The sequence below is a fragment of the Schistocerca cancellata genome, chromosome 2 (genome assembly GCF_023864275.1).
Source record: "Schistocerca cancellata isolate TAMUIC-IGC-003103 chromosome 2, iqSchCanc2.1, whole genome shotgun sequence".
NCBI classification, from domain to species: Eukaryota; Metazoa; Arthropoda; class Insecta; order Orthoptera; family Acrididae; genus Schistocerca; species Schistocerca cancellata.
Window position 1 is genome coordinate 138732256 of NC_064627.1, and position 23776 is coordinate 138756031.

Here is a 23776-nt window from a genome sequence, read left to right on the forward strand (position 1 = left end):
AGAGAGCTTACAAAGGCTTGAGACTTACTGCTTGGAAAAATGCGTGGGAGATTACTATGTTAAGGAAACATTTTTTAAAGACATCTGTCCAAAGAGACACAGTTGGTATGGATTTTACATGGCCGTAATGCAGTACTGTGAGCGAAAGTCCGGATATCTCCGTTTATGCGGGTGTGTGTTAGTGACACCATTAAGCTTGGGCAATTGCCATGATCTTCGAGAGGTTTTCCGTCTGGCTAAGGAATGTATGAAATGGATTCCCTGCTTACATGCCATGTACCAAATAATCACTATATTAACCCCTGTTAGTTGGCTCATATGGACGTTCTGTGCACCTAAAGATCGAACTTTTGTCCTGAAACCTGTCTGCGCTTTCCTTTTAGCGGAAAACTAAAATTTCATGGATGTTATCAATCAGGAATAATATACATAACGGCTGTGGATGTTCTATCAAGAGAAAAAATACTAAAATAGTTGAGTCACGTGTATAAAATGCACTATAAACAGTATAGGCAAGAAGAGAATGAGATGCAATAGATTAAAACTTAAAATTAGATGAGTAGATCGAGTAACAAATCAGGAGATGATCCGTTTAAACGAGAAGAAAAGAAATGTTTGGCAAAACTTGGCTAAAAGAAGGGATAGATTGATAAAACACATTCTGAAGCATCGACGAATAGTTAATTTGGTAACGATTTAAGTGCAGGGGATAAAAATTATGAACACCAAGGCTTGAACACAGTAAGCAAGTTCAAACAGAAGTAGGGTGCAATAGTTATGGTCCTAGCATGGTCCCAAATTGGGACCATGCTAGGGAGTGTGAAGGACGACCTGGGGATACGTAAACCAGGCATTTACAACATCCTGTGCCAGTGTGGAAAGTCATACATTGGCTAGACAACCAGGGTGGTGGACGTCAGGTGCAAAGAACACCAGAGGCACACCAGACTCGGACAGGCAACAAAATCTGCCATAGTGGAGCACTGTCTGGAGCTCGGCCACTCAATGGACTATAACAACACCAAAATTGTGACACAGACGCCAAGATTTTGGGACAGTGTCATAAAGGAGGCCATCGAGATCAAGGTAACAGGCAACCTAATAAACCGAGACAGAGGTTACCAGCTCAGCTCGGCGTGGAGTCCGGCTCTGGAGCTTATCAGGGCTCAACGAAATGAACCAAAAACTCCTCAAGAAGTAGTAACACTGCAGGAGTAGCGCCAGGCAGGTGCGGACCGCCAACGCAACTCCCGACGCAGGACGGGCCTCTGACAGCCGCCACGACCGCAGATGGTGGACGAGCCGGGTGCGGACGTCCGTGGGAGCACCAGGGAGGGGTAAAAACCTCAGGAGCAGCGCCAGGCGGGCGCGGACCGCCAATGGAGCGCCCAACAAAGGACAGGCCTCAGAGAGCTGCCACAGATGGAGACCAAGTCGGGCGCGGACGTCCGTGGGAGCACCAGAGAGAGGTAAAAACCTCAGGAGCAGCACCTGGCGGGCGCGGACCGCGAACGGAACGCCCGACACAGGACGGGCCTCAGAGAGCTGCCACAGATGGCGCCCAAGTCGGGCACGGACGTCCGAGGGAACACCGGGGAAGAGACAACACATTACAAGCAGCGCCAGGCGGGCGCGGACGGCAAAGGGAGCGCCCAGCGCCCTCTGGGCATAAATACTGGACAAGATACTCCAACACGGCAGTGTAAGGTAGCACCTGAAGAAGGCAACGAGTTACGTGGCCGAAATATTGTGCCAGAGCGACACAAACATCCGGCAGTAGACCCGATTGTTCGACATGTCACCTTTTTGTTTATTTGCAGCTGCATGTCTGCACCCCTGGTACACATTGAAATCACCACCCCACAGTTCCGAAGCACGCCGGCAGAGGAGCAGTAACAAAACAGCCGATGTCTGCAATAATCCATGCATTCGCTGAATCCAGATGACTTCTTTAGCTGCCTCATTACCATGGACGAGTGTCGGGTGTATCACTGTTCTGGTATCGTCCAGAGATCGTGGTGCTACACGAAAGTCGGAAACTTGAATCGACACCACAGACATTAGCGAGAGCTCGCTGCAATCCGCAACAACCAATGGAAGGCACTCCAGAAAACCACGCCTCCCTCCCAGAGTAGCAGCGCCCTTACAATGAGGTCAGTATAGTGTCGAGCATGCAAGAGTTGAGTCCAGTTTGTGACCTCATCTCGTGGAGTCAACATCATAGTGTAGGAACTACGAGTTGTTACAATTTCTGATGAAGTGTACTTTAATGAATGTTGCGTTTTACACTGCAAGGGAGGAGTCTGTTAATTAGTGCATCAAGGAATGCTTCGCTAGTCCATGACAGTTGTAAATTGTACAGTACTCCTGTGGCAAAGACGTGTGTCAAAGTTAAGTGAAACTTTAATAAATTTATGTAATAAAGTGGACTAATGTTTCATGTGTTCTAGTTAGATGAGCCTTCTCCAGAAGCAATCAAAGAACCCACAGCCATGGCCAGACGAAAGTACAGTGACGGAAAAAAACATCACAAAGTCAAGAAAGAGTTGTGTGAGGTAAACTAAAGTTGGTAGGCGTGTTACTACATCTGAAAGATGATGTCTATTCAAATTTCGCTCCAGACGCATACGAATGGCGCTAGTAGCGCCACTATGGTGATGCAAATCAGGTTTGCTTTAAATACAGGCTGTAACGACCGTGAGCGTTATTTACCTTTGAGACTGTACGTGGTGAGTTGATGGGAGCAGCTGGATGTTCCTTCCGCTGTATTGCAGAAAGATTTAGCAGGAAAGTAGCCACTGTACATTATTGCTGTCAGCGGTGGTCACGTGTATGTACGGTCCTAAGAAGATCGGGCTCTGGACGGCCATGTGGCACTACCGAGAGGGAAGATCATCGTGTTCAGCATACGGCTGTGATGCATACTGCATCTACAGTAGCAGTTTGAGCTGCAGTTGGCACCACAGTGGCACAACGGACTGTTACAAATCAGTTACTTCAAGGACGCATCCGAACCAGAATCCCTGTAGCGTGCGTTCCACTAACCCTAAACGACAACCGCTGGCGACTTTATACGCGTTAAGCGAGAGCTCACTGGACGAGAGGGCGGAAGTTAGTTGTGTTTTCTAATGAAAGCTGGTCCTGCGTAGGTGCACAATGATGGCCGTGTGTTATGTGTTGGCTATAAGAAGGCCAGTTGAGTGCCTGCATCCAGTCTGTTTGCGTGCCAGACACACTGAACCTACACCTGGAGCTATGGTCTGGGGTGCGACTTCCTATGACACACATCCTGACTGCATAATTGTACGTCAGTCTGATGATTCAACCTGTTGTGCTGCCATTCGTGAACAGCAGCATTCCAGGGGATGTTTTGCAACAGGATAACGCTCGCCCACGTACCGATGTTATAACACAAAATGAAATGAGCGTACGGCATTGTGGGCCGGGAGTCCACCATTCGGGTAAGGGCAAGTACTTATTACATTCGACGCCACATTGGGCGACTTGCGCGTCGGAGATGGGGATGAAATGATGATGAGGACAACACAACACCCAGTCCCTGAGCGGAGAAAATCTCCTACCCCAGCTGGGAATCGAACCTGGGCCCCTTGGCGTGGCATTCCGCCGCGCTGACCACTCAGCCAACGGGGGCGGACTATAACCCAAAATTCTCTACAGAGTGTGGACATGTTGCCTTGGCCTTCTTGACCACCAGTTCTGTCTCCAATGAAGCACTTACGAGTTATCATCGGACAACATCTCCAGCGTCACTCACAAACAGCACTAACCGTCCCTCTGTCGACCGACCTAGTGCAACAGACATGGAATTCCATCCCAGAAACTGACATCCAGCACCTGTACAACACAATGCATGCACACGTGCATGCTTACATTCAACGTTCTGGCGGTTACACCGGTTATTAATGTACCAGTATTTTGCATTTGTAATGGATTATCTCGCGCTTACATTAACCTCCGCTCCTGCAATGTTAGTCACTTAAATACCGGGTGATCAAAAAGTCAGTATAAATTTGAAAACTTAATAAACCACGGAATAATGTAAATAGAGAGGTATGGTATGACATGGGGTTTAATTAGAACAAAAAAAAAACCCAAAGTTCACAAAATGACGCGTGAAAGATCTCTTGCGCGCGTCGTTTGGTGATGATCGTGTGCTCAGCCGCCACTTTCGTCATGCTTGGCCTTCCAGGTCCCCAGACCTCAGTCCGTGCGATCATTGGCTTTGGAGTTACCTGAAGTCGCAAGTGTATCGTGATCGACCGACATGCTGAAAGACAACATCCGACGCCAATGCCTCACCATAACTACGGACATGCTTAACAGTGCTGTTCACAACATTATTCCTCGACTACAGCTATTGTTGAGGAATGATGGTGGACTATTGAGCATTTCCTATAAAGAACATCATCTTTGCTTTGTCTTACTTTGTTATGCTAATTATTGCTATTCTGATCAGATGAAGTCCCATCTGTCGGACATTTTTTGAACGTTTGTATTTTTTTTTTTTTTTGTTCTAATAAAACCCCATGTTATTCCAAGGATGTGTGTCAATTTATACCTCTCTATCTACATTATTCCGTGATTGATTCAGTTTTCAAATTTATACGGACTTTTTTGATCACCCGGTATGTTACCTAGACAAATTTATTCCCGAAATTTCGTTACCCTACATTAATTATTTTTTGGTGTTGCGATTAGTTGTCAGTCAATGTAATCTTCTCACAACAACTATGACATCGAGGCGACGGAGCAAGACAGTCAGTCGTCCACAGCTCGTGGTCTCGCGGTAGCGTTCTCGCTTCCCGAGCACGGGGTCCCGGGTTCGATTCCCGGCGGGGTCGGGGATTTTCACCTGGCTCGAGATGACTGGGAGCTTGTGTTGTCCTCATCATTTCATCATCATTCGTGAAAGTGCCGAGATTGGGCTGAGAACAGGTTAGGAATTTGTATGGGCGCTGATAACCGCGCAGTTGAACGCCCCACGAACCAAACATCATCGTCCAAGACAGTCAGTGGAAACATGTGGAGTCACCTCTGCCGAAAAAGGGAAGAGGCTGAGTGTCTTTTGCGATTACTATGTGTGATGCTACCAGTTATGGGTGTAAGGGGCAAACCGTCACAGCTGTATAGTATTGAAACCTCCGGACAGGGTTTCAGGGGGCTATCAAGATTAAGCATAGTGTGAAACTGCCCAAGTGGGTGATTCTGCTCCAAGATATCGCCTCAGCTCTTTCTGCCCAAGACGTGCTGCTGCTTTGGGCTATCAGACGCCTCACACCTGTATTCTACTGCTATGGCTCCCAATGACGACGTCTTCTTTACTTGAATGAAGAAAACATCCAGATCGGCGATGAGGCGATTTCCGAAGTGGATTGTTTCCTGGAAAGCCAAGATATAGTCTTCTGCAACCAAATTCTCTGACAAGCTGCCCGCCATTGGGAAAAATATACAGAGGAGCACTGACACCACCACCAAGTTTTACAGTCGGAGCCTGACCTTTTCCAAAGTCTTCATTAAAACTTTATGACCAACTCTCGTCCGTAAGGAAGGAATTGTTAGACAGTGACATTAGCAGTACTAGCTGTAAGTTGTGTTTGATGTCGAACCCACCTGGGTTTAGACTGCCACCCGGTGGAAAAGAGGGATCTGCTGGTCACGGTGGGACGGGCCCAGCAGCTGCGCCAGGTAGTGGATGTCCCCACGGGCCGGCTGAGTAACCTGCAACAGGCGGAGCCGCGTTACACCACGGTTAAAAGAGCTCGCCTAAAACACAGCCGATGGGAAGGCGATGCAAGCGTATCATTTACAGTAGTCTTACTTATTACTTTAACATGCAGATACGTCTTTGCTCATGATCTCTCATCAGTTACACTGCCAGAAGCAGAGTTCGTTTTGTTTGCAGATGACATAAGTATTGCAATAAATAGCATGTCGAGTGTAGTTCTAGAAAGATCTGCTAATGATATTTTCATGGATATTGATAAATGGTTCAAAGCCAACTCACTGACATTAAACTTCGAAAAGTCTCACTATATGCAATTCAGAACCTGTAAGAGGTTTCCACCCAGAATATGCATAAAGTATGAAGAAGAGCAGATAGAAGAGGTTGACAGTCTTAAATTCCTGGGATTACAACTTGATAAGAAATTCACCACAGAGCTGCAGAAACGCCTTAACAAATCTGTATTTGCAATTCGAGTGTTAGCAGATATAGGGGACATAAAAATGAAAAAGCTTGCATACTTTGCCTTCTTTCATTCCATAATGTCATATGGTGTAATATTTTGAGGTAACTCTTCAAGTCAAACAAAAGTTTTCAGAGTCCAAAAGCGTGTAATACATATTATTTGTGGAGTAAATTCACGGACGTCCTGTAGAAACCTCTTCAAAGAACTGGGTATACTAACTACTGCCTCTCAGTATATTTACTCCTTAATGAAATTTTTCCTAAATAATATCTCTCTTTTTCCAACAAACAGCTCAGTTCATACATACAATACCAGGAACAAAAATGATCTGCACAAGGACTTAAAAGCACTTTCTTTAGTTCAAAAAGAGGTCCACTACTCAGGAACACTCATTTTCAATAATTTGCCAGCAAACATAAAAAGTTTAGTTACAAATAAAGATCAGTTTAAAAGGAGCCTGAAAGATTTACTAGTGGCCAACTCCTTATACTCCATTGACGAATTTTTTAATAGAAACAAATGATGTATTGTATCTATTCATACTATTAGTATTGTTATTTCTGCTTAAAAAAAATTGACATGTTCCACATCCACGAGGATCTCCTCAGCACGGATCTATGGAACGAAAAACTAATCTAATCTAATGCTGCCGCAGAACGTGATGAGATGGTGTAATTTGGCCAGCACCAGTTTGGGTTCCAGGAAATGCAGAACACGCCAGGCAGTGCTGACCCTACAACATACTTGGAGCAAGGACGGACAGGAAATCGGCTCACGTGCAGTTCTTTTGCAAGCGCGCCAGATCTCTCTCGCCCGAGTGCACACTTCCCCTTCTACCATGCCATGCTGTCCTAGCCGGAAGTGGGGGGAGGGTGAACTTCAAAAGCACTGCATGTGGCACGCGGCTTTGTTTCATATTTCTCAACAACACGGATCACAAACAAAACAAACTTCGCATTTTCTTTAACGCCCTGGAACGAGTTGTCGCTTGAAAGCCCACTACTGTTGGAATTTCTAAAGGAAAAAGGAAAACATGAAGCAAAATTAGAAGACCCGGATTGAATTTTAAAGAGAGTTGTCTACAGACTGCCGTCAGTAAGACATTGCAAGCTGAGAAGCAACGTATTTCTAATTTGATGGCGAAGTGGATGCATCTAAAAACAAAATGGTATTGTGGAAGGAACAGTTTGTGACCATGAACACCATTCATTCTTAATGTACGGAACTATGAATACCGTACAAATCGTCTGTTCATGATTATAATTTCTAGCTCTTCCGTCACTAGCTAAATCTTTTAGGAAACTTGCGGTACTCCTCGATTATGCGGTTACATAATACACTGTAAGGCGGAAAGAAACGACGCACCACGAAGAAATCTGAATGAGACAGAAGACATTAGATGTAATGTACATACACTGACAAACAAATGATTACAATTTCAGAAAAATTGTATGATGTATTCAAGAGAAAGACCTTCACAAACTGAGCAAGTCAATAAAGATTTCGTCGGGCTCTTCAAGCAGTTTGGGTTTCTGAAGATCTAACGCACCAAATGGACAGAATTAGGCACGATATTCCTCAGGAGGACATTAAACAACTCTATCAATCAATGTCAAGCCCAATAACTGCTTGCATAAGGCCCAGAGGTGGACTTGCTCAATTTCTGAAGCTTTTTCACTTGAATAACTCGTGTAAGTTTTGTGAAATTGTGATGTTTACGGTCCCAATCGGATAATTTTCTTCGTGGTGTGCTTTTATTTTTTATTATTATTTTTTTGTCTTAGAGAGTAGATATTGAAAATTCTCGTTCTTCTCCTCTGTGCTTCCCATTCATTTTTAAAATTTTACTACAATAGATCGCTACACTGCTTCTTTCTGTGCGAACAGTCGCTGCACCTATCAACTTCCTTTATACTGTGAGCAGATAGCGGAACATCAATAGCGCTTACATCACGATTCTGCCGAGATGAAGGAAGTCCTGCAGATCAAAACAAGCCACACCAAACGCCTGGAAGGAAGTGTCGCACCGCACTGCTAAATGAAATGCTGTACCGAGAAGGAACGAACAAAGCCGAGACGTACCGAGTAATGCCGAGACATGCTGAGATCTCGGACCGCACAAGGGCAGCGCGTTGCGCATACATGGTTTAGCATGCCTTGGCCGACACTGCCTTAGAAGACCGGGTGAAGAAAGGCAAACATACATTTACAGCATTTTTAGATCTAGGCAAACCTTTTGACAATGTCAGCTGAATACTCCCTTTGAAATTCTGAAGGAAGTAGGAACAAAATACAGGGTGAGGAGGTGGGGCGAAAGATTGTATACACTTGTGCAGAAACCAAATTGCAACTATACTAGTCGAAGGACATGAAAAGGAAACAATGTTTGAGAAGGGAAAGTGACAGAGTAATATATTCATGATGTTATTGAATGTCTACACTGATCAAGCAGCAAAGTCAATCAGGAACAAATTTGGAAACTGAATAAATGTTCAGTGAGAAGAAATAAAACTTTGAAATTTGCTGACTACATTATAATTACGTCAGAGACGGCAAGGGACTTGAAAGAGCAGGCGAGAAAATGGATAGTGGCTTGAAAAGAGGTTATAACAAGAATATCAACGAAAGCGAAATGAGGGTGAAGCACTGTCGTCAGATTAAATCAGATGATGCTGAGAGTATTAGGTTAGGAAATGAGACTTTAAAAGTGGGTGATGAGTTTTGCTACTTGGGCACCAAAATAACAGATGATAGGCGAAGTAGAGGAGATAGAAAATGCAGACTGGCAATAGCAAGAAAACTATTTCTGAAAAAAAAAGCAATTAATAAGGGATGATGACAGTAAACAGTTTAAAATGGATTTAAATTGCAGTAGTTATTCGGAGATGAAGAGGTTTACCGAGGCCAGAATAACGTGGAGAACTACATTAAAGCAGTCTTCGGACTGAATACCAGAACGACAACGTAAATGAAGGGACCATCTAGGAATTTCAACGATACTTTTTTAAAGCCATGCAAGTTCGGTCGCGCTCTCTCTGGAAGGTGTTCTATTGAAACCCGCTGAACGTGTTCCTCTAGGAACAACTGAGGAGTTCGTTATAAGATAACATAGAGTTGAGGTAAGTACGTAGTGGCCGAAACAAAAGCGGGCCAAAAGTTTAATCCACTGTGGCTCAAGTGACAGAAGATGAAAGAATGCATCAATGCTGTCTGCAAGACGCTGTAACAGCTCATATTGTACATTCAACCTCGGCAAGAGTTCTGCGTCCAAACACTCGTACACCCTTCGCAAGCCACAGTGTACTGCATCGCAGGTGTACATCTTACCAATGCTAGCGATTTTCCGTCCGATTTCTTTCGCTTTATGAGCGAAAGAAGAAGATCGTCTATATCCCAAGATTCAAGGTTCAAGAATGGAATTAAAATTCAAGGCGAAACGATATCAATCATAAGAGTCGCTGATGGCATTGCTACCCTCAGTCAAGTGGGGAAGAATTACAGAATTGAGTGGAGTGAACAGTCTAATGAGTACAGAATTTGGACTGAGAGTAAATTGAAGAAAGACGAAAGTAATGAGAAGTAGCAGAAATGAGAACAGCGAGGAACTTAGCGTCAGAATTGGGTTCAAAAATGGTTCAAATGGCTCTGAGCACTATGGGACTCAACTGCTGAGGTCATTAGTCCCCTAGAACTTAGAACTAGTTAAACCTAACTAACCTAAGGACATCACAAACATCCATGCCCGAGGCAGGATTCGAACCTGCGACCGTAGCGGTCTTGCGGTTCCAGACTGCAGCGCCTTTAACCGCACGGCCACTTCGGCCGGCTCAGTATTGGGAATCACTAAGTAGACGAAGTTAAAGAAGTCTTCTGCAGCAAAATAGCCTATGGCGGACGGAGCAAAGAGGACGTGAAAGGCAGGCGTGAAGTGGCAAAGGGGGCATTCCTGGTCAAGAGGTCTAGAAGCATCAAACATAGACCTTAATTTGAGGAAGAAATATCTGATAATGTATGTTTGGAGGACAGTATTGTATGCTAGTAACACGTGGGCTGTGGGAAAACCAAAATACCAGAGAATCGAAGAATTTGAGATGTGGTGATGCAGAAGACTGTTGAAAATTAGATGGACTGATAAGGTAAGGGATGAGGAGGTTCTCCGTAGAATAGGAGAGGAAAGGAATATATGGGAAACTCTGATAAGAAGAAGGCACAGGATAATGGGACATTCGCTAAGACATCAAGGAATAGGTTCCGTGATACTAGGGTGAGCTGTAGAAGAAGACAGTGATTAGAACACATCCAGCAAATAACTGAAGACTAGGGTGACAAGCGCGAAAAATGTCTCAAGGTATATGCCAGAATCTATCGTATCTTGAATTTTGGAAGGTAGGAGACGAGGTGAAATGGTATTTCTAGTACGTTTCCAGGCTGTCGTGGATGCTAACATAAACATAGTAAGCAGATAACAAATGTTACCCTCGGATGTGGAAATTAAAATGTGCTCCTTTCAATGGTTCATTCACTATTTCTCTTCCGCATGTCATAAATATTTCCACAAAGTTTCATTGACCGTTACAATCTAGCAGCGTGCGTCTAATTCGTTCGATGTCCGTTTCCATGCCCGCTTGATAAGGAGTCCAGAGACTGGAGCACGGGTCGCGGTAGCTATTTGCGTTACATATGCACTGCTTCTTCATGACGTGTTCCGTGAGTTAATGTCTCTTCCTGTTACGTATTTTTAACTGTGGGACAAGTTGAGAAATTCGCTATACTGCGATAATGCCGACACATTGGAAGAGCCGCGGCAGAAAATGAAAATTCTGTTGCTGCCGTTACTCAAGCAGAGAAGCTTCGCGTATCCCACAGTCTGATAAACAGCCAACAACGCTGCATCTACGCCAGCGGATTCTGTTAAGAGCATTTCACCAGTTCGTGAACTGGGGTGACTTTTTTCGTGACAGATTTGCAAATATTTTTCGTGCCGGCTTTAGTTTTGTCACCCTGTGTAAGCAGATTTCCAGCTGCATCAGTCTCATTCCCTTATTTTTTCGGCAAATATTTCATGGCCAGTTCCTGCACTTCAAAACCCAAATAGTCGTGTAAACAGGAGTTTTGCACACAAAAACAACTGATCCCAAGTCCTTTGGTTTACTGCAGTTTTAACTCCACAGTGGAGCTGTAGCATACAACTTTCGTGTACACGACATTACGAGCTCGTAAAGTGCTTACAAATGTTCGGAAGCGGAATCTATGTCTTCTTTGCTCGTTCCCGATACGAAAGCGTAAGCCGCAAACAGAGCAAGAACCGCCGTTAGCTGCCCACTGCAGGTGAACCAACAGCAAGAGCTAGACAGTCTCAAAACAAAGCTGGGTCGTTATAGTCGCAGTGAATGATGGTACTTGGAGGGGGGGGGGGGGGGTGGGAGAGGCGGGGCACTCGAGTTTTATCGCTCTATGCTTCTAGGGTTTGAGGTCCCAGAAAAACTTTCGCTGTATTTCTCACTTTCAGAGGAGAGTGACCGCTCAAGTGGATCGTTTTCAGTAGTGGAAGATAAAGTATATTACAAGTACAGTATCTCTTGTCTACTACCTGTGTAGGAAGTAGAAAAGCAGACAGGTTAACGTAATTTTACGTTGGTACATCGACTAATTGGGGCGCAGTTGTCAGGGGAGGCGATAACGGTACCAAGGCAAAGTTGTTCGGTACCTGCATGTTCCAATTGTCTGTCGGCACGCCGTAGATTGTCTATCCCTGAAAAAAGGACTGTAGCATGATGTATTTTTCCAGAGAGCTATTTTTCGAGTAGCAGTTGATGCATCTCTTTAGTTCTTTCCCACAATGGAAGGCCCAGACTCCACGTGCGACAATTGATTTGGATAGTTCGCAGGTGTTTTGTGTTAGAAGCGAACATCGTCCTCCCATACTACACTCCCGTAGAGGAAGGTAGGTTGTACGGTGACATTATATAATTTCGTCTTGCGGCTAAGATCTTTGCTGAGGAATTACGGCATTAATGCCCTGTCAATCTTAAGCGTTGTCGTTTTCGCTGAACAAGGAATCCATTCATCGTAGATAGATAGTTCCGTATACATTAGCGGTCGCTTCTTGGTAAACAGCACTACTGATAGCAATTTCATTCTGTTGCGCCCAGGTTTTGAGGAGATCTAGTTGTGTCCGCATGCGTAAATCATCTGTGGGATACTGTGGCCAGTTATTAAAACGCGGTATCGCCCGCATACAAACTTGTCGATACGCCTCGTTCTAATGGCAAATCGTTTGGATTAATTTGAAAACCAAGGGAGACAAGACGGAGCCCTGAGGGATTGCAGTAGTGGAACTTTTCATTGCAAATTGTTTGCCCTGTATCTGGACGAAAAGTTGCCTGTCATGCAAGTAGCTATCCAAAAGTTTAAGGTAAAGAGTCCTCTATTGCAGTACTCAGCAACACCTTCTCTAAGAATTTATGACGCCAACTTCATCATAATTATTTTATAAATCAGTAAAGGCTCCTATCGTCGAATAAAAGTTGTTGAAGTTCGTCCACACAGATTACATTGTCCGGAGATATTGGAGCTCCCTCGACAGTCTTGCCTGAAAACCAAATTGTTCCGATCAGATAAAGTTATGTTGTCCCAATCGATCCGTTATCCTGTTGATGGGGGACCGTTACAATATCTTCGCCAGCGTCTGCAGTAAACTGATCGGACGGTAATAATATTATCGGTTAATGAATTGTCTTTCAGAGGTTTCGGAACAGGAGCGACTTTCGCTAATTTCTACGCCTGAGGGACGTAGATGAGTGAAAGACAACTATTAATGATTCTAGTCACTTATACGACAGGTTTACAGGGCATGTATTTCAGTTACATTATCCCAAAAAAATCCTGTCCAGGTGAGTTGTTCTTCCTCTCAATGATGACCTTTTTTATTTCTTGTGGTGTCCTGAGCAATGGTCGATCCTAGAGTGGTCTGCGTTGAAAGTCGGCTACTACACTCATGCTCATAAATTAACAATAATGGTGATACATGGTGAAACAACGCTCTGGTGGGCGGTTTGAGGGTTTAAATCACCTCGGGGTATGACCATGCGGTGCATTTGACCTGCGGTCGTCGCACGGTGGCGCTGGCAGTAGTCCACATACGCAGAGGTGTATTGGTGCATGTCAGAGTACGGTGCAGCGATTAAGTCTGCAGACGTTTTCAGCCGTACTAATGGTGACCGTGTGTTGAAAATTGGAACAGTTGTCTCCAGACACACAGTCTACAGACGACTGAACAGACATGGTTTATTCGCCCAGAGACGTGCAAGGTGCGTTCCACTAACCCCTGATCACAGGAGAGCCCGTAAAGCCTGGTGTCAAGAAGACAGTACATGGTCATTGGAACAGTGGTCCCAGGTTATGAACAATGTTTCTCAGGCCTGAACCAGATACCAACCCATTAATGCCCTTGAAAGGGACGTGTATGGAGGTCGTGGTTTGATGGTGTGGGGTGGGATTATGATTGGTGCACGTACACCCCTGCATGCCTTTGACAGAGGAACTGTAACGGGACAGGTGTATCGGGATGTCATTTTGCACCAGTACGTCCGCCTTTTCAGGTGTGCAGTAGGTCCCACCTTCCTCCTGATGGACGACAACGCACGGCCCCACCGAACTGCCATCGTGGAAGAGTACCTTCAAGCAGAAGATATCAGGCGAATGAAGTGGCCTGCCTGTTCTCCAGACCTAAGCCCCATCGAACATGTCTGGGATGTTCTCGGTCGACGTATCGCTGCACGTCTTCGAACCCATAGGACACTTCAGGAGCTCCGACAGGCACTGGTCCAAGAATGGGAGGCTATACCCCAGCAGCTGCTCGACTACCTGATCCAGTGTATGCCAACCCGTTGCGCGGCCTGTGTACGTGTGCATGGTGATCACATCCCTTATTGATGTCGGGGTACACGGGCAGGAAACAGTGGCGTTTTGTAGCACATGTGTTTCGGGACGGTTTTCTCAACTTATCACCAATACCGTGGACTTACAGATCTGTGTTGCGTGTGTTCCCTATGTGCCTATGCTATTAGCGCCAGTTTTGTGTAGTGCCACGTTGTGTGGCACCACATTCTGCAATTATCCTTAATTTATGAGCATGACTGTAGTTGTGCTAGCTGTTCTTCTTCCTGCCGTATCTGCTGGTTATGCCTGGCTGAAGGCTGTGGAGTCTGCATCTGCTGGTCGTAAACAGTAGCGTAGCGCTCAGTCTTGGTGAATGGGTCATAGGTGATCTCGTCTGGTCCTTGTGTCGCTCACTTGGGGGAGGGGGGCGGGGAGGGGATGGTTGTCGCAGGCACCGGACGAGTTGCTCCTCCTCTTTCGTAACGAGCAAAAAGTGGGCTAATTGGGGATGCATCCGCGGGGTGGCCTATATCCGCGTTATCGGCTCAGTCCATGGTATACACTGGTCCCCCCTCTTGCGGCCGGCAGCGGTGACTTTCCTGCTGGCAACTTGCAGCACCTCTGCCTCACCACTGCGAACGACATTGCCTGCAGCTGGGATACTAAAAGCATGACCCCTTTAATTGGCGCATAGGGCCAATAACTGCCAGGTTCATGCCGATGCCAGCGAGGGAGGTAGGAGGCGTAGTGAAGCTCTTCACCAAGGGATGCACGATCACTTCTGGAATAGCCAGCGCCATTGGCCTGACAGAGTTCTGCGGAGGTGGCTAGGTGGCAGTGTTTCGAAGGCTGATGGCTGAGATGGTACAGCTGGGTCTATGAGGGCCTTTGTTGTGGGAACGTTTCCAAGTCCATGGGTTCCCATTCCCTAGCCCATTGTGTGCTTATGAGTGGAGTAGTGGGGGTGCAGATTATAGCACTGCGTGGGTGGCGTAGGCGGCACTGTGGTATGGCTAATAGCACATCGTGGCGTTGCGTGGGTGGCAGGTCACTAGGTCCGAGGTGGCAGTAGTGGGGCAGGTGTTTGTGAATGCAGCCACGGCGGGAGCTGGTTTAGGTGGAGGCTCGTGAGCTTGTGACTGGCCATGACGCCAAACAGTTGACGCCGCCTGTGGCCCCCTTAGGTGGAACCCCGACTCTGGCCAAACGTGTGCTCCCAGTTGAAGGCACTCCGTGTACAGGCAGACATGTAATTAGAAAGGGAAGCTGCATGAGGTACAGGAGGTCTAGCAGTGTTCGGTGTCTGCACTCTTCCAATATTTCAACCAGACTGGTACCATCGATGGTGGCGAACCTATATGTGACGAGGTAGCTGTTAAGGCTTCCTCGTTCTGCATCGTCAGTAATACCGTGCGCATTTGTGTTTTCAGCGTCCTGACTATTCACTCCGCCTTTGCGTTCGAGACCGGAAGGAAGGGGGCAGTTGTCAGGTGTTTAGTGTCAGTATGGTGAGAGAAGGCCTTGAGTTTCCATTGTAAACATCGTAGGGACGGCACGTATTGTATTGTTGGTGACAGATGACGGCGTATCTCTCACAAAAGGGAAGTCTGAGAGACTGTCCATCACGAAACGGCCTGGCAAAATCGACGTGCATTTTTATCCACAGGTGGTCTTTGCGTGGTAATCAAGACAAATGATGTGATCGAATTGCCTAGATCAGGGACCAGGTATGCAAAGAACAACTGCAGTGTCAATACTGGGATAATGTGTTGTTGTTATTGTGGTCTTAAGTCCAGAGACTGGCAGCTCTCCATGCTACTCTATCCTGTGCAAGCTTCTTCATCTCCCAGTACCTACTGCATCCTACATCCTTCTGAATCTGCTTAGTGTATTCATCTCTTGGTCTCCCCCTACGATTTTTACCCTCCACGCTGCCCTCCAATACTAAATTGGTGATCCCTTGATGCCTCAGAACATGTCATACAAACCGATCCCTTCTTCTGGTCAAGTTGTGCCACAAACTTCTCTTCTCCCCAGTCCTATTCAATACTTCCTCATTAGTTAAGTGATCTACCCATCTAATCTTCAGCATTCTTCTGTAGCACCACATTTCGAAAGCTTCTATTCTCTTCTTGTCCAAACTATTTACCGTCCATGTTTCACTTCCATACGTGGCTACACTCCATACAAATACTTTCAGAAATGACTTCCTGACACTTAAATCTATACTCAATGTTAACAAATTTCCCTTCTTCAGAAACGCTTTCCTTGCCATTGCCAGTCTACATTTTATATTCTCTCTACTTCGACCATCATCAGTTATTTTGCGCCCAAAATAGCAAAACTCCTTTACTACTTTAAGTGTCTCATTTCCTAATCTAATACCCTCAACATCACCCGACTTAGTTCGACTACATTCCATTATCCTCGTTTTGCTTTTGTTTATGTTCATCTTATATCCTCCCTTCAAGACACCATCCATTCCGTTCAACTGCTCTTCCAAGTCCTTTGCTGTCTCTGACAGAATTACAATGTCATCGGCGAACCTCAAAGTTTTTATTTTCTCTCCATAGATTTTAATACCTACTCCAAATTTTTCTTTTGTTTCCTTTACTGCTTGCTCAATACACAGATTGAATAACATCGGGGATAGGCTACAACCCTGTCTTACTCCCTTCCCAACCACTGCTTCCCTTTCATGTCCCTCGACTCTTATAACTGCCATCTGGTTTCTGTACAAATTGTAAATAGCCTTTCGCTCCCTGTATTTTACCCCTGCCACCTTTAGAATTTGAAAGAGAGTATTCCAGTCAACATTGTCAAAAGCTTTCTCTAAGTCTACAAATGCTAGAAACGTAGGTTTGCCTTTCCTTAATCTTTCTTCTAAGATAAGTCGTAAGGTCAGTATTGCCTCACGTGTTCCAGTATTTCTACGGAATCCAAACTGATCTTCCCCGAGATCGGCTTCTACTAGTTTTTCCATTCGTCTGTAAAGAATTCGTGTTAGTACTTTGCAACTGTGGGTTATTAAACTGATAGTTCGGTAATTTTCACATCTGTCAACACCTGCTTTCTTTGGGATTGGAATTATTATATTCTTCTTGAAGTCTGAGGGTATTTCGCCTGTTTCATACATCTTGCTCACCAGATGGTAGAGTTTTGTCAGGACTGGCTCTCCCAAGGCCGTCAGTAGTTCCAATGGAATGTTGTCTACTCCGGGGGCCTTGTTTCAACTCAGGTCTTTCAGTGCTCTGTCAAACTCTTCACGCAGTATCGTATCTCCCATTTCATCTTCATCTACATCCTCTTCCATTTCCATAATATTGTCCTCAAGTGCATCGCCCTTGTATAGCCCCTCTATATACTCCTTCCACCTTTCTGCTTTCCCTTCTTTGCTTAGAACTGGGTTTCCATGTGAGCTCTTGATGTTCATACAAGTGGTTCTCTTTTCTCCAAAGGTCTCTTTAATTTTCCTGTAGGCAGTATCTATCTTACCCTTAGTGAGATAAGCCTCTACATCCTTACATTTGTCCTCTAGCCATCCCTGCTTAGCCATTTTGCACTTCCTGTCGATCTCGTTTTTGAGACGTTTGTATTCCTTTTTGCCTGCTTCATTTACTGCATTTTTATATTTTCTCCTTTCATCAATTAAATTCAATATTTCTTCTGTTACCCAAGGATTTCTACTAGCCCTCGTCTTTTTACCTACTAGGTCCTCTGCTGCCTTCACTACTTCATCCCTCAAAGCTACCCATTCTTCTTCTACTGTATTTCTTTCCCCCATTCCTGTCAATTGTTCCCTTATGCTTTCCCTGAAACTCTGTACAACCTCTGGTTTAGTCAGTTTATCCAGGTCCCATCTCCTTAAATTCCCACCTTTTTGCAGTTTCTTCAGTTTTAATCTACAGGTCATAACCAATAGTGGTCAGAGTCCACATCTGCCCCTGGAAATGTCTTACAATTTAAAACCTGGTTCCTAAATCTCTGTCTTACCATTATATAATCTATCTGATACCTTTTAATATCTCCAGGGTTATTCCATGTAGAACTGCCATTGTTTTGATAAAACAGCTTTATGAGTAAAGCCCTGCTCACGTTGTCCAGATTCGTGTCGACTGTCTGCAGCTGTAATGCACACTACGTCGCCGAACCAGTTCGTATTCGTAGTAGCTGAAGGATGCGAGCCCAGAGTGAAACAGAATGATGACCCTGCATGCAGAATCGCCTGGCTACTGTTAAGACGCCGCCTGTTGCACTGATATTGTGACATGTCGCAAAAGAGTTACGAAATGTCAAGTTCTCTTATATGCTCTAGGGAGCCCAACTGCACCGCTTAAGGGGGGTAGGACGTCAAACGGGCCGACTTGGAGCAGGAGAGGCACCACACGACATTTTAATTTCCAGTGTCTATACTTTTGCAAATAAATTCATAAAACTTTGTCAACACGACCAGGAAGGATTCGGGACTCAAACTCATAGCAATGTAAGTTCAAAAGTATAACAAAATAAATTTTTTTACGTGTGAAATTTCATCATTTTTTCACTTACTATTGGCTGCATTTGTTGCTATAGGTACACTTTTCTTCACAAGTAAGAGAGATTCTTCGATGAATTTTGCACAGCATACAAACCATACTTACAGGTGTATGAAACTCTAGAATTTATTTAATTAATGAAAAAATGAATGAGCTGTTACATTTTAAACTTCATGTTTAGAAAAAACTCAAATTTTATGTTTAATTATCTCAATTTTTAGCACAGTTTTTAATAGATTTGAAAAATTCTAGAGTTTCATACACCTGTAAGTATGGCTTGTATGCTGTGCAAAATTCATAGAAGAATCTCCCTTACTTATGAAGAAAAGTGTACTTGTAGCAATGAATGCAGCCAATAGTAAGCGAAAAAATGATGACATTTCACGTGTAAAAAAAACAACATATTTTGTTATATTTTTGGACTTCTACTGCTATGAGCGTGAATCCTGAACCCTTCCTGGTCATGCTGAGAAAGTTTTATGAATTTATTTGTAAAAGAATAGACAGTGGAAATTAAAATGTCGTGTGGTGCCTCTCCTGCTCCAAGTCGGCCAGTTTGACGTCCTACCCCCCTTAAAAGCTTAGGGCAGCAGTGCACCGCGGGTCAGTAATGTGGCGACCTCATGTGCTGTCAGTGGTATCTCGTCCGGGGTTTGTTGTTGGTGCTGGTCGAGCGTGAAACTGTTCCTGGCCGTCGAACTCAGCGTCACGGCCAGTGTGAAGGCACGACACCGTGTCTGCATTAGCAAACTGGGCGGTGGAGCGGAAGTGGATTTCGCAATTGTAAACTCTCAGAGACAACTCTCACCTAAGCAGGCAGTGCCCTGTCTTTTCCAGGGGCTTGTAGTTTTCTGCCTTCCAAATACAGATGAAATGAAACATGGGCGAGGAGCTTCCGGCGGGTAGACCTGATCGCCTGGTGCACGTCTTTTGAGGTGACGCCACTTCTGCGACTTGCGCGTCGATGAGGATGAAATGATGATGATGTAGACGACACAATACCCAGTCTCTGAGCGGAGAAAATCTTCAACCCAGCCGGGAATCGAACCCGGGCCCCGCGGCATGAGAAGCCGGGGCGATGTACACTCAGTTACTGTGGCGGACTCAAATACAGATGGAAGTTCTTCACGCTGTAAGTTATTGCTAAAGCCTTATTTTCAAAATGGGAGTAGTTTCATTGCACTGTTGTTAATGTTTTAGAGCACTAGGCAGTTCGTCTTTTGCATCGTCCGACATTCTATGGACAGAACTACCCCAATCCTGTAGCGTGATCTCCAAGTCGCAAACGTTAACAGCAAACACGGCGTATGAATGCACTGACTCAGTTAATCAGTCCTTGTATTCTATGATAATCAGGTTCCATCTTTTCGTGTGTGTTCCCGCTTACTCTCCGCAGTACGTGAAGTGCACTCCACATAAAAAAAATGCAACATGATTATCATAATTGTTGGATGTGAGGTCCGCCAGTTATGCAAAACACCATTTTTCCGAGTACCCAAACATGTTTCGGCACCACTGTGCCATCATCAGTGGGTTTTCGTTTTTTTATTTATTCTGCAGTGTGATCATTTTCGTTAAATAATTATAAAATTATGTGCATTTTTAGTTCAAACAACAGATCGTTTCTTTTTGTAAATACCTTTACATTTGGTGTGCATGAATTTTCTGGCTCACTTGTGTGTTAATTACTACAGGTAGCTTGTCATCTGCAACCAAACGATGTTGATGAGAATTTTTTTTTGCTGGGAGTTAACCTATCTTCTAGAATGTAAACATCTCGAAAAACTGAATTACATGCCAGAAGATAGGTTAACTCCCAGCAAAAAAAAATTCTCATCAACATCGTTTGGTTGCAGATGACAAGCTACCTGTAGTAATTAACACACAAGTGAGCCAGAAAATACGTGCACACCAAATGTAAAGGTATTTACAAAAAGAAACGATCTGTTGTTGGAACTAAAAATGCACATAATTTTATAATCATTTAACAAAAATGATCACACTGCAGAATAAATAAAAACGAAAACCCACTGATGATGGCACAGTGGTGCCGAAACATGTTTGGGTTCTGAGAAAAAATGGTGTTTTGCATAACTAGCGGATCTCACATCCAACAATTTTAACTGCAAACACGGCCAATACAAGGAGCTGCAAATCAAAATGATGGATATGATTATCATAGTTTACGAAGATTGATTAATTGCACTTTACTGCTTTCTATGCAGGGTTATTAAAAAAGATGGACCCAATTTAACTGATTTATATTTCATAAAGTTTAAATTGTACACGGAGAGTCTACATACCAATGAAAGAAGGAATTACATAGATTTTTTAAACACAGGTTATAAATATTTAATGTTCACCCCATCACACTTCCTGCACGTCAAACTCGTCCCACAAGTGAAGAAGCGTGCCTTGTGCTACGGAGCTCGCCACAGCAGTAATTTGGTTCCACACGTCGGCCATAACTGTAGGTAAAGGTGGGACGTAACAGTCTCCTTAACATAGCCGTATAAGAAAAGGTCACAGGACGTGAGATCAGGAGGTTTCGGTGGCAAGAAGTGTAGAGCTAGGCCTTGATTTCCCATGCGACCTACCCTCACCGAGGAAGGGATTGATTTAAAAAATCTTCTGAATCTTCGGTTGAGGAATAAGCCATTGTTCCAGCATGTCCGTTATTTCACTTACCGTGCTTTCCGCAAAAAAGAATGATCCATAAATTTTTGTCCGTGATAAGGCACAGAACACGTTTACCTTCACCTAGTCTGTCTCAAGCTGTAACGTAAGGGGATTTTGTAGACCAAATATGACCCTTTCTGTAGCAGCGTAGCCGTTTTCCTCGCCCTAGCGGCCGCAACTATCACCGCCCTACCGACCGTTTGCGCAACCAGTGTGTTAACAAAACAAAAGTATGGATCTTCGTCTTCCCTTCGGTATGTAGACTGTTCATGTCTCATTTATATGGCGAGAAATGCAAATCAGTTAAACTGCGTCCGTCTGTTTGAATAACCCTGTATTATGCTTTCTAACATTGACCTCAGTGTTACAGGAAAACTCTTTATTTTAGTTGACGCTAAACTACTGACGGCCTTGGGAGAGCCAGTCCTGACAAAACTCTACCATCTGGTGAGCAAGATGTATGAAACAGGCGAAATACCCTCAGACTTCAAGAAGAATATAATAATTCCAATCCCAAAGAAAGCAGATGTTGACAGATGTGAAAATTACCGAACAATCAGTTTAATAAGCCACAGCTGCAAAATACTAACACGAATTCTTTACAGACGAATGGAAAAACTAGTAGAAGCCGATCTCGGGGAAGATCAGTTTGGATTCCGTAGAAATACTGGAACACGTGAGGCAATACTGACCTTACGACTTATCTTAGAAGAAAGATTAAGGAAAGGCAAACCTACGTTTCTAGCATTTGTAGACTTAGAGAAAGCTTTTGACAATGTTGACTGGAATACTCTCTTTCAAATTCTAAAGGTGGCAGGGGTAAAATACAGGGAGCGAAAGGCTATTTACAATTTGTACAGAAACCAGATGGTAGTTATAAGAGTCGAGGGACATGAAAGGGAAGCAGTGGTTGGGAAGGGAGTAAGACAGGGTTGTAGCCTCTCCCCGATGCTATTCAATCTGTATATTGAGCAAGCAGTAAAGGAAACAAAAGAAAAATTCGAGGTAGGTATTAAAATCCATGGAGAAGAAATAAAAACTTTGAGGTTCGCCGATGACAATGTAATTCTGTCAGAGACAGCAAAGGACTTGGAAGAGCAGTTGAACGGAATGGATGGTGTCTTGAAGGGAGGATATAAGATGAACATCAACAAAAACAAAACGAGAATAATGAAATGTAGTCGAATTAAGTCGGGTGATGTTGAGGGTGTTAGATTAGGAAATGAGACACTTAAAGTAGTAAAGGAGTTTTGCTATTTGGGGAGCAAAATAACTGATGATGGTCGAAGTAGAGAGGATATAAAATGTAGACTGGCAATGGCAAGGAAAGCGTTTCTGAAGAAGAGAAATTTGTTAACATCGAGTATAGATTTAAGTGTCAGGAAGTCATTTCTGAAAGTATTTGTATGGAGTGTAGCCATGTATGGAAGTGAAACATGGACGGTAAATAGTTTGGACAAGAAGAGAATAGAAGCTTTCGAAATGTGGTGCTACAGAAGAATGCTGAAGATTAGATGGGTAGATCACATAACTAATGAGGAAGTATTGAATAGGATTGGGGAGAAGAGAAGTTTGTGGCACAACTTGACCAGAAGAAGGGATCGGTTGGTAGGACATGTTCTGAGGCATCAAGGGATCACCAATTTAGTATTGGAGGGCAGCGTGGAGGGTAAAAATCGTAGGGGGAGACCAAGAGATGAATACACTAAGCAGATTCAGAAGGATGTAGGTTGCAGTAGGTACTGGGAGATGAAGAAGCTTGCACAGGATATAGTAGCATGGAGAGCTGCATCAAACCAGTCTCAGGACTGAAGACCACAACAACAACAACACGAAGAATGCTGCCACGTCATTCCTAACGAACAGAAATATTCAGACGTGAAAGCAACTTGGGCATACTCCAAGGGAGTAAGAACTGTTGCTTCTCGCAGTTTACATGTAAATGAGCTTGTGAATAGTCTTGCAACTTCTGTGAGGCTTCTCGCGGATGATGATGTCGTATACAGGCCAGTCGCAACGCTATAAAATTGTAGAGAATTCCAGGGAAGCCCGTCGAGGATCCTATGTGCAGGATTTAGTAGTTCATCCTGAACATAAAGAAATTTAACGTATTGCGCATAAACAGACAGAAAGACACATTATGTTTGATTATAATATTGCAAACTAATCATTCTAAGCAGTCGCATACATAAAATAGCTGCCAGTAACCCTACTGGGCGTTTTAAAGTGGAACGTCCATATAAAACTAATTGAGGATAAGGCAGATACCAGACTGACAAGGGACCCCTCGCGTGTGAGGTCGCAAACGGCGATGATGCTTTCGACATTCGACGCACCACATATTGTCTGCCATGCAACCACAATAGGGACTGCTAATGGCAACGTGGGGCAGGACTGGAGGTATCCCATGGTGAGCACAGCATGAGGCTACGGAGCATAGTAGAACTGTTTAGTCGACGAGTAACTCACAAC

General features: G+C 44.3%; 1 protein-coding gene across 2 annotated transcripts in view; it reads right to left on the minus strand.

Moving 5' to 3' along the window:
* LOC126161414 (prohormone-2-like) overlaps positions 1–23776 on the minus strand; it is a 297507-nt gene that overhangs the window by 21808 nt on the left and 251923 nt on the right. For both annotated transcript variants that reach the window (XM_049917204.1, XM_049917203.1), the window contains exon 8: positions 5632–5739. In XM_049917204.1, the coding sequence (XP_049773161.1) occupies positions 5638–5739 (102 nt within the window). In that variant the 3' untranslated portion in view covers positions 5632–5637. The remainder of the gene's footprint in view (positions 1–5631; positions 5740–23776) is intronic.